The sequence below is a fragment of the Zalophus californianus genome, chromosome 6 (genome assembly GCF_009762305.2).
Source record: "Zalophus californianus isolate mZalCal1 chromosome 6, mZalCal1.pri.v2, whole genome shotgun sequence".
In the NCBI taxonomy this organism is placed as follows: Eukaryota; Metazoa; Chordata; class Mammalia; order Carnivora; family Otariidae; genus Zalophus; species Zalophus californianus.
This window is the reverse complement of record NC_045600.1, coordinates 12620970-12633375: the sequence shown is the minus strand read 5'-3', so window position 1 is coordinate 12633375 and position 12406 is coordinate 12620970. Positions and strand designations below refer to the sequence as shown.

Here is a 12406-nt window from a genome sequence, read left to right as displayed (position 1 = left end):
CTCCTGTTTTCTTAAATTCCACATATGCGTGAAATCATATACTTGTCCTTCTGACTTATTTCGCTTAGCATAATACCCTCTCTAGTTCCATCCACGTCATTGCAAATGGCAAGATTTCATTTTTTAAAGATTTATTTGACAGATGGAGAGAGAGCGGGAACAGGGGAGGAGGAAAGGGAGAAGCATGAGGAGAAGCAGGCTCCCTGTGGAGCAGGGAGCCCGACGCGGGACTCGATCCCAGGACCCCGGGATCATGACCTGAGCTGAAGGCAGACGCCTAACCGACCGAGCCACCCAGGTGCCCCAAGATTTCATTTTTTTCCCGATGGCTAATATTCCACACCTTCGCTTTCAATGAGTCTGTGGAAGGAATGAGTGAATGAATGAAGGGCTGGCAAGTGTGAGCACTGAAGAGACGTTCCAGAGGGCAGAGATTCACAGGCTAAGTTCAAGGAGTAACTGGCCAGGTGTCAGACCCTGGCACAGGAGGACGCCGCTGCTCAGTTGGGCCCAGGCGTGGCGGATGGCAGCTCCCACTGAGCGGTCACACGCCCCAGGTTGCAGAGCTCCAGAAAGGACGGGCGAGGGGGCAGGAGGGGGACTCTTAAAGTTCAGGGAGGGAGGGAGGAGACACTGAGGAAGCCGCTAGACAGAGAAGCATTTGAAGAAAGATCTTGTCATGTGTGGGTATGTCTATGCCGGCCTCCCTCCCTCCATCTGACCTAAGCTTCTGAACTGAGGTCCCGGAGCTCTAAATTCCAGATCTGGCCCTTCCTAGTTGAGTAGCCTTGAGAAAACCCAAAGGACCAGCTGAAGCTGAGCTGCTGTCACGGGATGAATGCCACACCAAAATGGGGTCCAACTCTTACCAGCTGAACATAAACGCAAGTCTGGGAAAAAGCCGTTGCATGGTGAGCACGAAAACCTTGCTCTTTTGTGTCCTCTGACCTGGGGGCAAAGGGAGCGGTGGGTTCCGATGGCCGGGAAGACTCTCTGAGGTGAAGCGGGGTGCCGGGAGAGCCCCTGGCGGCCGGTCCCATGCCGCCAGCACCGCCCGGTGAGAAAAACCAGGACTCGATTCTCTGCCGTTGCATTTTATTACCACCCTGCCCTTGTGCTCCAGAATGAACGGCTGCTTAACACACAACCCAAAGCACTCCTACAACTGATCTTAACAGTCCCATTTCTTTCTCAGTATATTAAATCAAAAGAAAAGAAAAAAAAACCCTCAAAAAAAAAAAAAAAAACCACCAGGTTTAGTACATCCCAGAAAGAGCACCTTTACTAAACAGAAAACAAAACGTCTGTCAGGAATCTGACCAAATACACAAAGCAGCAGATAAGATTCCTGAGAGACTCCCAGTGGAACATAAATAGATCCCCCTCAAAGTACATAGATTTCCCAGGAGTGTGTACGTATATATGTAATATATTAAAAGAAATTTGGTTTCTACCCCAAGAAGTTATTCAGAAGTAATAAATCAGTCTCTCATCCGAGATTGGGGAAGTGCAGAGGCTGCAGCCACGTTACTAGGCAAGCTTGCACCCTGCTCCCGCACACACTTCCCCTCTGTACACGACACACTTGCTGGGAGGGGGCTGAGGCAGGTGCTTCTCTCTGCCCTGGCCCCCAGCCCCAGCAGATCCAGTGTTCGTAGAAGAGCGAGCCAGGGAAGGCAGGGCTCCGTGGGGCCCCCAGAGCCCACCCGTGCAGAGCCCAGGAACCGGCAGCAGGCGGGTGGCCAAAGCCCGAGGCCACCTGCCACCTGCCTGGAAGGGGACCTCGGCCCTGGGGTAAAAGGGAATTGCTTGGGACCCCCAGGAATGGCGTGGCCACACTCCCGGTTTTCAGCAGCAATCCTCATTCTGGGGTCTCCCCAAGGTCCGCAAGCTCTTTGTAGTTTGGCCAGTCTGGACTTCTCCTAGGGTCGAACGGCTTTTAGGAAGAGGGCAGGGAGTTTCCAGAGCCACGAGGGCTTGGCCACGTGAACCTGTGTGTTTGCACACACGCACATACACACACGCATGCTTTGAGAGAGGTCAAGTTGCAAACGAGCGTTCTGCTGGGACACGCTCAAATAGTGTCGACTCTGTGGTCAGTTCCGTCACTGTACTCTGAGTGTCCCCACGCTGGATTTGTTCAAAAGACAGCAGTTGCTGGAGGCTACAGATACAGGACGGACGGACACGGACACGGACACACGGACACACACACACACACAAAGTGTAATCCTCTTAGGGCTTGGCACAGTGTTTTTGTTAACAAAACAAGCAGGACAGATGCCCAGGAACCCCTGTCCGCATGAAAACCCTTTCCCGGCACCACAGGCAGACAGAAGAGAAGGCCATCATAATTAGAAGGTGAGTCAGTAGTTTGAAGGTCCAGGAGCTGCCGGGCCAGATGAGTCACACGCAGCCGTACTCATACCACACCGTCTGCTGGTCCCCACCGGGCTCGGGGGACGCGGGCGTGCTCTTCAAGCTGCTTCCGCGGCTGAAGTCCTCAGGGGCCCGGCTCACGTGGGGAGCCAAGTCAGGAGACCTACCCGGGCTCTTGGCAGGGAGCCCCTCACTGTGACCTTGCCTGGGGACCCCATCACCCTCTGAGAGGCTGAGCGGCCCCCGGACAGGGGCGATGGTGGCCACCTCCACTGCGTGCGGTGGCGTCTGGGGTTTGGTCCTGGTGGCCGGTGCTGCGGCCGCTGGGAAGTGCTGGGTCTGGGAGCTGCTGCTGCTGCAGGGACCGCCACCCCCAGTGGCGATGGCTGGGGCTGTGGCGGACTGCTGCAGGGGGCCCAGTCTCTCCTCCTTTGGGGGAGCCAGTGAGAAGCGCCTCATGTCCGGGGGCCGGCTTCGGGGGGCTGGGCCCTGACCAGAGCCGCCAGTCTTTCCCACAAGTGGAGTCCGCTCCCTGGCCAGGCTGTGGGAGCTGGGGGGTGTGGGGCTTTGCAGGACATGGCTGCCTGTTTCTCTGCCCCCTGAGCTGTCAGGACCCCCCAGTTTCTGAGGGGCTTCCTGTTTGCAAGCTTCTGGCCCACTGGCCCGGAGAAGGTCGGCGGAGGCGAGGCTGAAGGCCCGGCTCAGGGACGTGCTCCGGCTGGCAGGCGTGTGGGACGTTGGGGGCATCGTGGCCTGCCGGGGTCTGCCCAGAGACAGGCTCTGGGGAGGCTGGACCTGTCTCGGGGGGACAATGGGCAGAGCCTCGGCCTCAGCGGGTCTGAAGTTTGGTTTCACATACTGCCCAGGCTTCAGCAGCTTCCCCTCAGAGGTGTTGACGGCCATCTTGATGGTAGGGGCCACGAAGCTGGTGGGCATCTTGGCCCCTTCTTTCCTGGTAGGTGGTCCTGGCTGGCCTCCAATGGCTGGGAGATCGCTGGCCTTTCTGAAGTAGTCACTTAGCAGGTCATCCCGGCAACCGGGAGTGTCCTACAGGGAAGAGAGGAAGAAGTGAGAGGTAGGCATGAGGGCCAGGCCGGTGCTGGGACAGCCCTCCCCGCAGCCCCCATCCCAGGATGTCCCCTGGGCAGCACAGGTGGCCAGGACTGAGATCTCCTGCTCCTGCTCGGCCTCTTCGAGGTAAAACGTTGCCCCACCACACAGACACCCGCCCCTAGTCAGGACTGGGGGGGGGGCAATACGTGGATCAGCAGGGAGAGAACCCCAGACGCCACTGTGGCAACCCCCTAACTTTATAAACAGGAAAACACATCTGAGAAGAAAAGGACTTCCCGCAAAGCTCATCCACGCCACGACAAGGTCGGGGCCGTAAGCCCGACCACAGCCAACCGTTCCCATCGGCTCTTGCTGTTCTACCTGGCACGGCAGGAAGCAGAAGCTGACCGGCAGCCCTGCGCCTGCTTCGCCCAGCCCACCGCGCTCAGACACACCGCAAGGGCTTTGTCTCGGGCCACGGAGGAAGGAGAACAGCAGCAGCTCCTAAAAGGCCGGAACGCCGCCTGCCGCTCAGACCACTGCCACACGTGAGAGGCAGGCACGGGGGCAGACTGCCCGGGACAGTGAGGCTGCCTGGAGGGCATGGGATGGCCCGGCCCACCAGCCTGCTCCCCTCAAGGCACCGTCTCCCGCCCCGGCCACCACCCTGCAGACACACAGAGCCACCACAGGCCGGGGTCTGTGATGCTGCTCGGTAACTTCAGCCTTCTGTCAGGGCCTCAGAGCCTGGAGGAGCCACACGGAGGTTCCTCCTTAGGGTGATGGACCCTGCCAAACCGGGAAAGGAAATACATTCACGGGGCAGGTGGGAGTGGGGGGGGGGGGGGCGCGGAGCAGAGCTCAGAAGCCGTCTGCACCTGCCAACAGCTCCTGGCCCCTGGAACAGCTGGATGCTCAACTTGACAGAGACACACACTGCTACTGGATACTCCTTCAAAGCCACAGATTTTGGTGGAGAATGTGGTAAGACCTTGCGATGTTAACACTGACAGTAACCATTTCTCGAGTGCTTCCTGCGTGCCAGGCACTGTGCTAAGAACCACAGGTGTCATCACCAAGAAACCAAAACCTCCCTTCATTTTCAAAGCAACCTTGCAAGGCTGTTTAAGGTTGGACTAAAACAATCTTTTAATAGGTAAGGAAGCTGAAACCATAGGGTTTCCAACAGGTCCTGCATCTAGAGAGCAGACTAGGGATGAACACCTACTGCTGTCTGGCTAGGTCCCTGGGTCCCTGCGGTGAGTTTTTAATTCTTGGATGTGCACCCTCAGGGGGCACATTTTGAGACACCCCCCCCCCCAAAGGATCATCAATACTCAGGGAGTGCAGGCATGGGTGGGGCAGGCTGTGACTTCTCTGGGGCTGGTCAGGGGAGGGTGGGAGGGGTCAGGTGCGTGGGGTTGGCAGGGGGCGCATATCCCGGGCAGGCGGAGAGGTAAGCCTGGCCCTCCAGGGCCACACGTCAGCTCCCAGCACGAACTGCTGCAGTGAGATTATTTCGGGCTTGTTTAGGCTGAAAAGGGACAGGTGAGGATATGGCACGTGAGTGAGGAACGATGACTACGAGGGACAGGTCTGCATGGAGCACGACAGGGCCCTGTCGCTTGCACAGGAACCCCGCCCCCTCCCCCCCCGAAATCTGCAAAGGGAAAAGAAACTCACTGTGACAGGTACATAGTCAGAAAAGGGTGGGGAGAAAGCCTCCCAATTGCAGGCAGCCCTGCTTTCTGGACTACTCTCATTTATTCCACCGAATCAGGGCTTCTCAGTGTGGATGCCTGGACACACGCTGACGGCCAGAGCATCATCTGGGAAGCCAGTATGGCTGCAGATCCTCAGGGAGCCCCACCTCAGACCCACGCAGCCTGAAGCTCCAGGGGGCCGCCTGTGTCCTGGCAAGGCCGCCAGGTGAGTCTGGGAGGCGCCGAGCAGACCATAAACTTCCATAAACTTCCTGAAAGCAGCAGGGCGTCTGTCTGGCTTCTCCAACTCCCAGGGCATGGAGTAAGTGCTTGCCAGACGGAAATATAAACGGAGGGAGGGCAGGGACCACGTTTTCCAATTCCTTTCAGGGCCAACCAGGAGACTCGGCACCAGCGAGTGTGCCAGAAAAGCCTGCCATTCCCTGGTTTGCTTTGTTTTTCGGGAACAGGCACTATAGGCATGCTGCGTAACACATAGTAGGTGCTCAGTGAACATCTACTGAACTAGACTGTACATTCCACCATGGCCTACTAATGTGGGTCGCAGAGCTTACCATGTGGCTAAGGAAAGTTCAACTGTTTAAGGAGAATGAGATGGCATCCAGGAAGCATTAAACATCCTTACAAGATCTCAACCGCAAGAGAACATGTTCACGTGTCTAGTAAGCCAACGGCTCACACAACTGAAGTCAGGCAGAGTGTGCAAAAGACACGCCTGGAGCTTCAGAAAGCTGACCTGAGCCCCTGGAAAGGGGACAGAGGAGGGGACCCTTATGCCCGGGGCATCTGGGGGTCAGAGGTGCAGAAGGCAGGTCAGCAAACTCCAGCCGTGGCGCAATCTCAGTTTGCCATGAGTTCTTGCACGGCCTATGAGCTAAGAATAGTTTTTACATTTTTAAATGATCAATGAAATTTAAAAAAAAAAAAAAAACTAACAGCCTTATGTGACACATGAAAATCATACGAAATTCAAAATGTCACTGTCCGTGAGTAGTTTTGTGGGCCCGCCGCCATGCCCGTTCGCCAATAGATGGACTCCGTCTGTGTTCTCACTGAAATGGCAGAGCTGAGAGCTTGCCTAGAGACTGTATGGCCCCGAATGCCGAAGACATTTACTAGCCGGCCCTTTCCAGAAACAGTCCACCGACCTCTGCTGGTGAAGGCTCAGGGCGAGTGGGTAACTCAGGGTTCCATCACGGAAGCTATTGTGGGATCATCACCCTGCCAAGTTGGGCGCTGGCCCTAGCTTGACAGAAGCTCCCAGGGGTGGGCACACCACCCCATCCCTGTCCTCCATGCCGGCAACAAATTCCTGCCCGCTCACGCCACAGACGGAGCAAACAGCCCCTGAGGTGCGGGGTTGGCTGCCAGGACGCCGTGGCTTGCCCCACAGTGGGCATCCCCCCCTCCCCCCACGCCAGGTCTACACCCAGGCCGCGCCACCCCGCCCACCCCCTTCTGTGACTCTGCTGCCAAGGTCTCTGTCCGGGGTGCCTAAAGCAGCAAGAGGGCGGGGGAAGAGAGGCACGCCGTGTCCAAGGCCTAGGCCACTCACAGGGGTGGGGGAGCTCCGGTTGCTCTCCTCCAGAAACTCCTCCAGGGTGACCATCTCACTGCTCGGGGAGGCAGAGCAGGGCCGGCCTCCTGCGTGGGGCTGGGCGGCGCCTCTCTTCTGGACGCCGTCCTGGGGGAGAGGCCCGTTCTGGGGTGGGGGGTACTCATGGCGGCTGAGGGCGGTGCGTCCCGGGGTGCTGGCATCCCGCGGCAGAGTGGCCGTGTCCCTGCTGGGGATCAGGTCTTCGCTGCTGAAGCTCTCGGACCTGCCGTGGAGCTGGTCGGAGGAACCTGGGTGGTGGGGCGGGGCGGTACAGAGGAACACACCTGAGTCTCCCTCCCCGGCTCACCTGCCTCCAGGGGTGGGGGGGGGGGGGCTCTGTGCTGCCTTGCTTTCACCCACAACAGAGAGAACCCAGGCGCACTTCTCCCAGGCTGGGATTTTGAGGTTGAGAACATTTTGGAAAGGGGCACCTGGGTGACTCAGTTGGTTAAGCGTCCGACTCTTGATCTTGAGCTCAGCTCAGGCAGGTCTCGATCTCAAGGTTGTGAGTTCAAGCCCTGCATTAGGCTCTACACTGCGTGTGGAGCTTTTTTTTTTTTTTTTGAGAGCTTCAGAATTTCAGTGTGGTATTATTTTTATTTAAATTCAATTAACATATAGTATATTATTACCTTCAGAGGTAGAATTCAGTGATTCATCAGTTGTATATAATACCCAGTGCTCATTACATCACATGCTCTCCTTAATGTCCATCACCCAGTTGCCCCATAGCCCCACCTCCCTCCCCTCCAGCAACCCTCAGTTTGTGTCCTATGGTTAAGAGTCTCTTATGGTTTGCCTCCCTCTCTGATTTCATCTTGTTTTATTTTTCCCTCACTTCCCCAATGCTCCTGTTTTGTTTCTTAAATTCCACGTATGAGTGAAATCATAATTGTCTTTCTCTGATGACTTACTTTGCTTAGCATAATACCTTCTAGTTCTATTCACATCATTGCAAATGGCAAGATTTCAATTTTTGATGGCTGCATAATATTCCATTGTACATATATATATACTGCATCTTCTTTATCCATTCATCCGTCGATGGACATCCTGGCTCTTTGCATAGTTTGGCTATTGTGGACATTGCTGCTATAAACATTGGGGTGCACGTACCCCTTCAGATCACTGCCTTTGTATCTATGGCGTAAATACCTAATAGTGCAATTGCTGGGTCGTAGGGTAGCTCTATTTTTAACTTTTTGAGGAACCTCCACACTGTTTTCCAGACTGGCTGCACCAGCTTGCATTCCCACCAACAGTGTAGGAGGGAGGCTTCCCCTTTCTCAGTCTGGCATTTAAAAATAAAATAACTTGAGATAAAAGTGGAAAGCTTTGAGTGAAGTTCAAATTATTATTTAATATTAATTGCTATAAGGCACCACACACACTAGGTGTCATCCATTCATTAAAAGCTTATTTACTGCCTGTTACATGCTAGGGTCTTCTAGGGGCTGGTCATATGCATGCTAAGAGAAAAAAATCTCCGAAAAGTTTCTAGTCTTGAGACAACATACACATTCTTTTCAAATGCACAGAAATGTTCATTCAGACTGTTGATATTGTGCACTATAAAACAAACTATAAAACAAAGTTAAAACATGTAAAAGAATCAAAGTTGTCCAGCTGTGCTCTCTGGCCACCACAGACGGAACTACGGTCCCTACACCCATTCTAAAGATGAGGTAGCTTGGATTCAGAGCATGGGTGCTGTGCCCGGGTGCTCTGGGCTAGTCTCTGGGGGTAAAGGGATTCAAACGCCCAGGTCTGTGCCTGAAACCGCATGATGTGGACTACACATGCAAATGCATGATGCAGCAGAGAATCCCATGTTACCACTTTAACTCTAAAAATAAATGAGCCCAGAACCAAAGACCCATATACAACGAAATGTGCATGGAAGCCAAGGCTGACCTACCTTTCAGGTTAAGAGGCGAGCTGTCGCTGGACGCATTCCGACTGCTCTCCAAGCTGTCTGGCCGGGACACTGAAAGGAAGGGACACCCAGCCTAAACGGTCAGGGGGCAGGTATGCCCCAGACTGAACCGTCTAATCTGAGAAAGGCTGCATAACGAAGCTGCTCTATGCCAAAGTTAAGGCAGACGTCCTCAGGAAGGATGGACTTTGGGATTCTCTGTGTTCTCCCATCAAGAGATCTAGCTTCGCCAACTTGGGTGCGAGGCACAGCATCCAGTAGGCGATCCAGAAATGACAACTAGCATTGTTTTTATTAGGTCTAGGGCTAGGACTTAAATCCCATACCGACTCTAGTACAGCAAGCAGACCGAAAAGGAGGGTGGCTCGGGGTAAGCCAGTGGCTGGGGTGGGAGTACCCACTCCTATGACTGCATAGAGCTTTCTGGAACCCGTGTGAGACCTGGTGAGGGTGGGAGCCGGGAAACAGCAGGGTGCACCGGGGTACATGTGTACGGGGGGGCGTGCGCCTGCGTACAGGGCCCTGTCACTCTGGTGATCCACAGGAGCAGTGCTGGGACCCAGAGGAGGAGAGCCGGCTTTCCCTGGTCATCTGTGGTCCGTCAGCTCCTTGCTTCCCGTCTCAAAGTCACATCTACCCCCAAGGGAAAAATTGAGCCATACAATGACAAGGGCCGGAGGAACTAGCCCTCACGGCTGCTGCCAGTACCTGCCCGAGGAGGTGTGTGGCAGCTCTCAGGTCGCAGACTGAGCCCGGCAGCAGGAGGGGTGGCTTCACCCCTGCAAAGGGCAGCTGCCCCTTCAAGGCCTGCAGACCTGCTTCTCCCGGTCCACTCTTGCAGGAGCCCTGCCAGCCGGCCCCGCACCAGCATCTGTCCCGCTGGACCACAGAGCCCTGGGCACAGGAACTGCACTTCCATCTTCCCAGCATCCCTCTTAGCACACAGCGGCTGTGGAGCTGAACTGCACCAAGAACTGGAGATTCGCTGGGAGGTGCTCCGCTCATCGCACCCTCGGGGACACTTTCCTTTGGATTGGGTCTATAGGGCATCCGGTTCCCAAGGGCTGGTGCGCTCTGCAAATAGCAGGCATCTGGAAAACTCTTATTTGCAAACGGGGTTTGGGGAGGAGCCAAAAAATACTTGGTTTTCGCAAAAAGCGTAAAAGCAGAGTAAGTCCCCTCTTCGAGAAGGGAAAAACTGACATGAAAAATGCACATCTCTCTTTGAAAAAGAATGAAGTTTCATTAAAACTGTAATGCAAATCACTAGGACCCCAAGTACTTTTTTTTTAAAAAAAGTATTTGAGAGAGAGAGAGAGAAAGGAGAGCGTGAGGGGGGGGGTAGGGAAGCCGAGGGAGAAGCAGACTCCCCACTGAGCAGGGAGCCTGACACGGGGCTCAATCCCAGGCCCCTGAGATCATGACCTGAGCCAAAGGCAGACGTTTAACCGACTGAGCCACCCAGGAGTCCCCTAGCCCCCAAAGTACTTTTGTTTATTCAGGTACCACTTTGAAAACTGCTTTTCCTTCTTTTTCCTGCTGAGAAAAGCTGGAGGAATCAGAGTGCTTAAGAGTACTTAGGGGGGGGCCTGGGTGGCCCAGATGGTTAGGCATCTGCCTTCAGCTCGGGTCATGATCCCAGAGTCCTGGGATCGAGCCCCGCATCAGGCTCCTGGCTCAGTGGTGGGCCTGCTTCTCCCTCTCCCCCGCCTCATGCTCTATCTCAAATGAATAAATAAAATCTTAAAAAAAAAAAAAAACGAGTACTTAGGAAGAAAACCCCTCGGCGGTCACCTATTATAGCATTGATCTGGCTCCTCAGCTCGCCTTAACAAAGCATCGCGGCCAATACCCCCTGGTGTGTCCCTCCCCTTGGTGTTAAGACACGAGGGCCCGTGCGTTAAACTGTTCTGCCACAGAGCCTGTATTTTCTCACGCCCAGTGCCAGTGTCTGTATCCGTATGAGTATCAGCATCATAAAACGTTTACGACAATGACTAGGAGGGGCACCTGCGTGGCTCAGTCGGTTAAGCGTCCGACTCTTGATTTCGGCTCAGGTCGTGATCTCAGGGTCGTGACACGGTGCCCCAAGTTGGGCTCTGTGCTCAGCTGGGAGTCTGCTTGGGATTCTCTCTTCCTCTCCTTCTGCCCTACCACCCCCACAGATCCTGCTCTCACTCTCAAAATCTTTAAAAAAAAAAAACAAAAAACGAATGACTAAGGCAGATTATGCTAGCTCCCACATTTATTGTTGATTAGAAGTAAACAGAGCTCACTGTGAGCTTTTGAGGTTTGTTTTTTTTTTAAGAATTATTTTCCCACTCTTCTAGGATTTTTGTTTTTCAAAAAATTATAAAAGCCCAAAGCAGCTTTTAATTTTTAAGAAGCCTGGTATAATTCACTGTTTCCCTTCTGTAGAAACTTACAACATATCTAAGTCAAATGACCAAGTGCTTCTAACAATTTCTAAGGCCACACACAACTCAGAGCTACTCTGGACAACTAAAATCCAAGTCAGGACAGTGAGAGGCCTGCCTGCAATCAGTGCTCCCGGCGGGGGTCAGCAGAGTGTCCCGGCAAACCTGAGGGGCACTTTCAAACAAGTGGAGTTGGAGCCTATCGAGGTGGGACACTCTGCAGGTGGTGACTTCCCTGTCATGGAGGTATGGAAGCAGAAGTCACATGCCCAGGCCCCTGGGGAGGGCGGGAAGGAGCCTGGAGGAACCGCGGCGCCCCCCTTCCCCACCCGTGCCCCATTCCCGCTTCAACACAACTTCACATCTACCTGTTTTCCACTGGGGGCTGAGCTTGAAGGAAAAGTACTGTTGGTGAAAACCAGTCGGAGAAGCCAGGCCCAAGGGCGCGACACACTGAGGACTCACCGTATTGCCGGTGGTTGAAGTCCAGCTCCAGGGACGGGTCACAGAAGCTGTCGTCTGAACTATAGCCTACGGTGGAAGGCCACTGGTTATTAAGATAGGGTTTTCTGGAACACTTGGGACAACTACAGACTCTTATTTAGGAAAAGCATATTTTTATCTGTCCTTTGGCATGACACTCCTACTTCTAGGAATCAACGCTGAAAAGATCACGCCATTTTCGTCAGTACAGAGCTATAAAGAGACGGAGAAAGATCTCCATGATGTATGCCCAGGTAGGAAAAAAAAACAACGTGTGTAGATTTTTATTTGTTTATTTATGTGCGTGTGTGCTTTTAAGTAGGCTCCACGCCCAGCATGGAACCCAACATGGGGTTGAACTCACAACCTTGAGATCAAGACCTGAGCTGAAACCGAGAGTCAGATGCTTAACCAACTGAGTCACCCAGGTGCCCCTATTCTGGCTTATTTTTGCAGAAAGAAACACCAGGTGTATAAACAAGGAACTAAGAAGAAAGGTTAACCAGAGGGTAGTTTGGGAATGGAGGCGGGGGGACTGAGGGGGAGAGGGGGCCTAGAGCACCCAAGCACAGCTTTTCACATAATTCAGGTTTTTTTCATCTATTTTACACATTAAAACACACAGGGTTTAATTTACGAAGAAAAAAGTCTAAAACTGGAAACAGAAACAAACCTTACTGCGTCAGATTGTTAGCATTATCACACAAGGAGAAACACTGATCTGCAGTGAACTCTGAGTGCAAAACTCTGTGAGAGCGTCCTTAGTGAAATATAATCTAAGGACTAAGAGCTACAGAGAAAACACTGCTTGCTGGGT

General features: G+C 53.7%; 1 protein-coding gene across 3 annotated transcripts in view; it reads right to left on the bottom strand.

Moving 5' to 3' along the window:
* Positions 1–1081: 1081 nt before the first annotated feature.
* Positions 1082–12406, bottom strand: part of CCDC88C (coiled-coil domain containing 88C) — a 125303-nt gene continuing 113978 nt past the window's right edge. For all 3 annotated transcript variants that reach the window (XM_027569471.2, XM_027569470.2, XM_027569472.1), the window contains 4 exons: positions 11572–11637; positions 8672–8740; positions 6712–7001; positions 1082–3426 (listed from right to left, as the gene is read on the bottom strand). In XM_027569471.2, coding sequence (XP_027425272.1) covers positions 2407–3426; positions 6712–7001; positions 8672–8740; positions 11572–11637 — 1445 coding nt within the window. In that variant the 3' untranslated portion in view covers positions 1082–2406. The remainder of the gene's footprint in view (positions 3427–6711; positions 7002–8671; positions 8741–11571; positions 11638–12406) is intronic.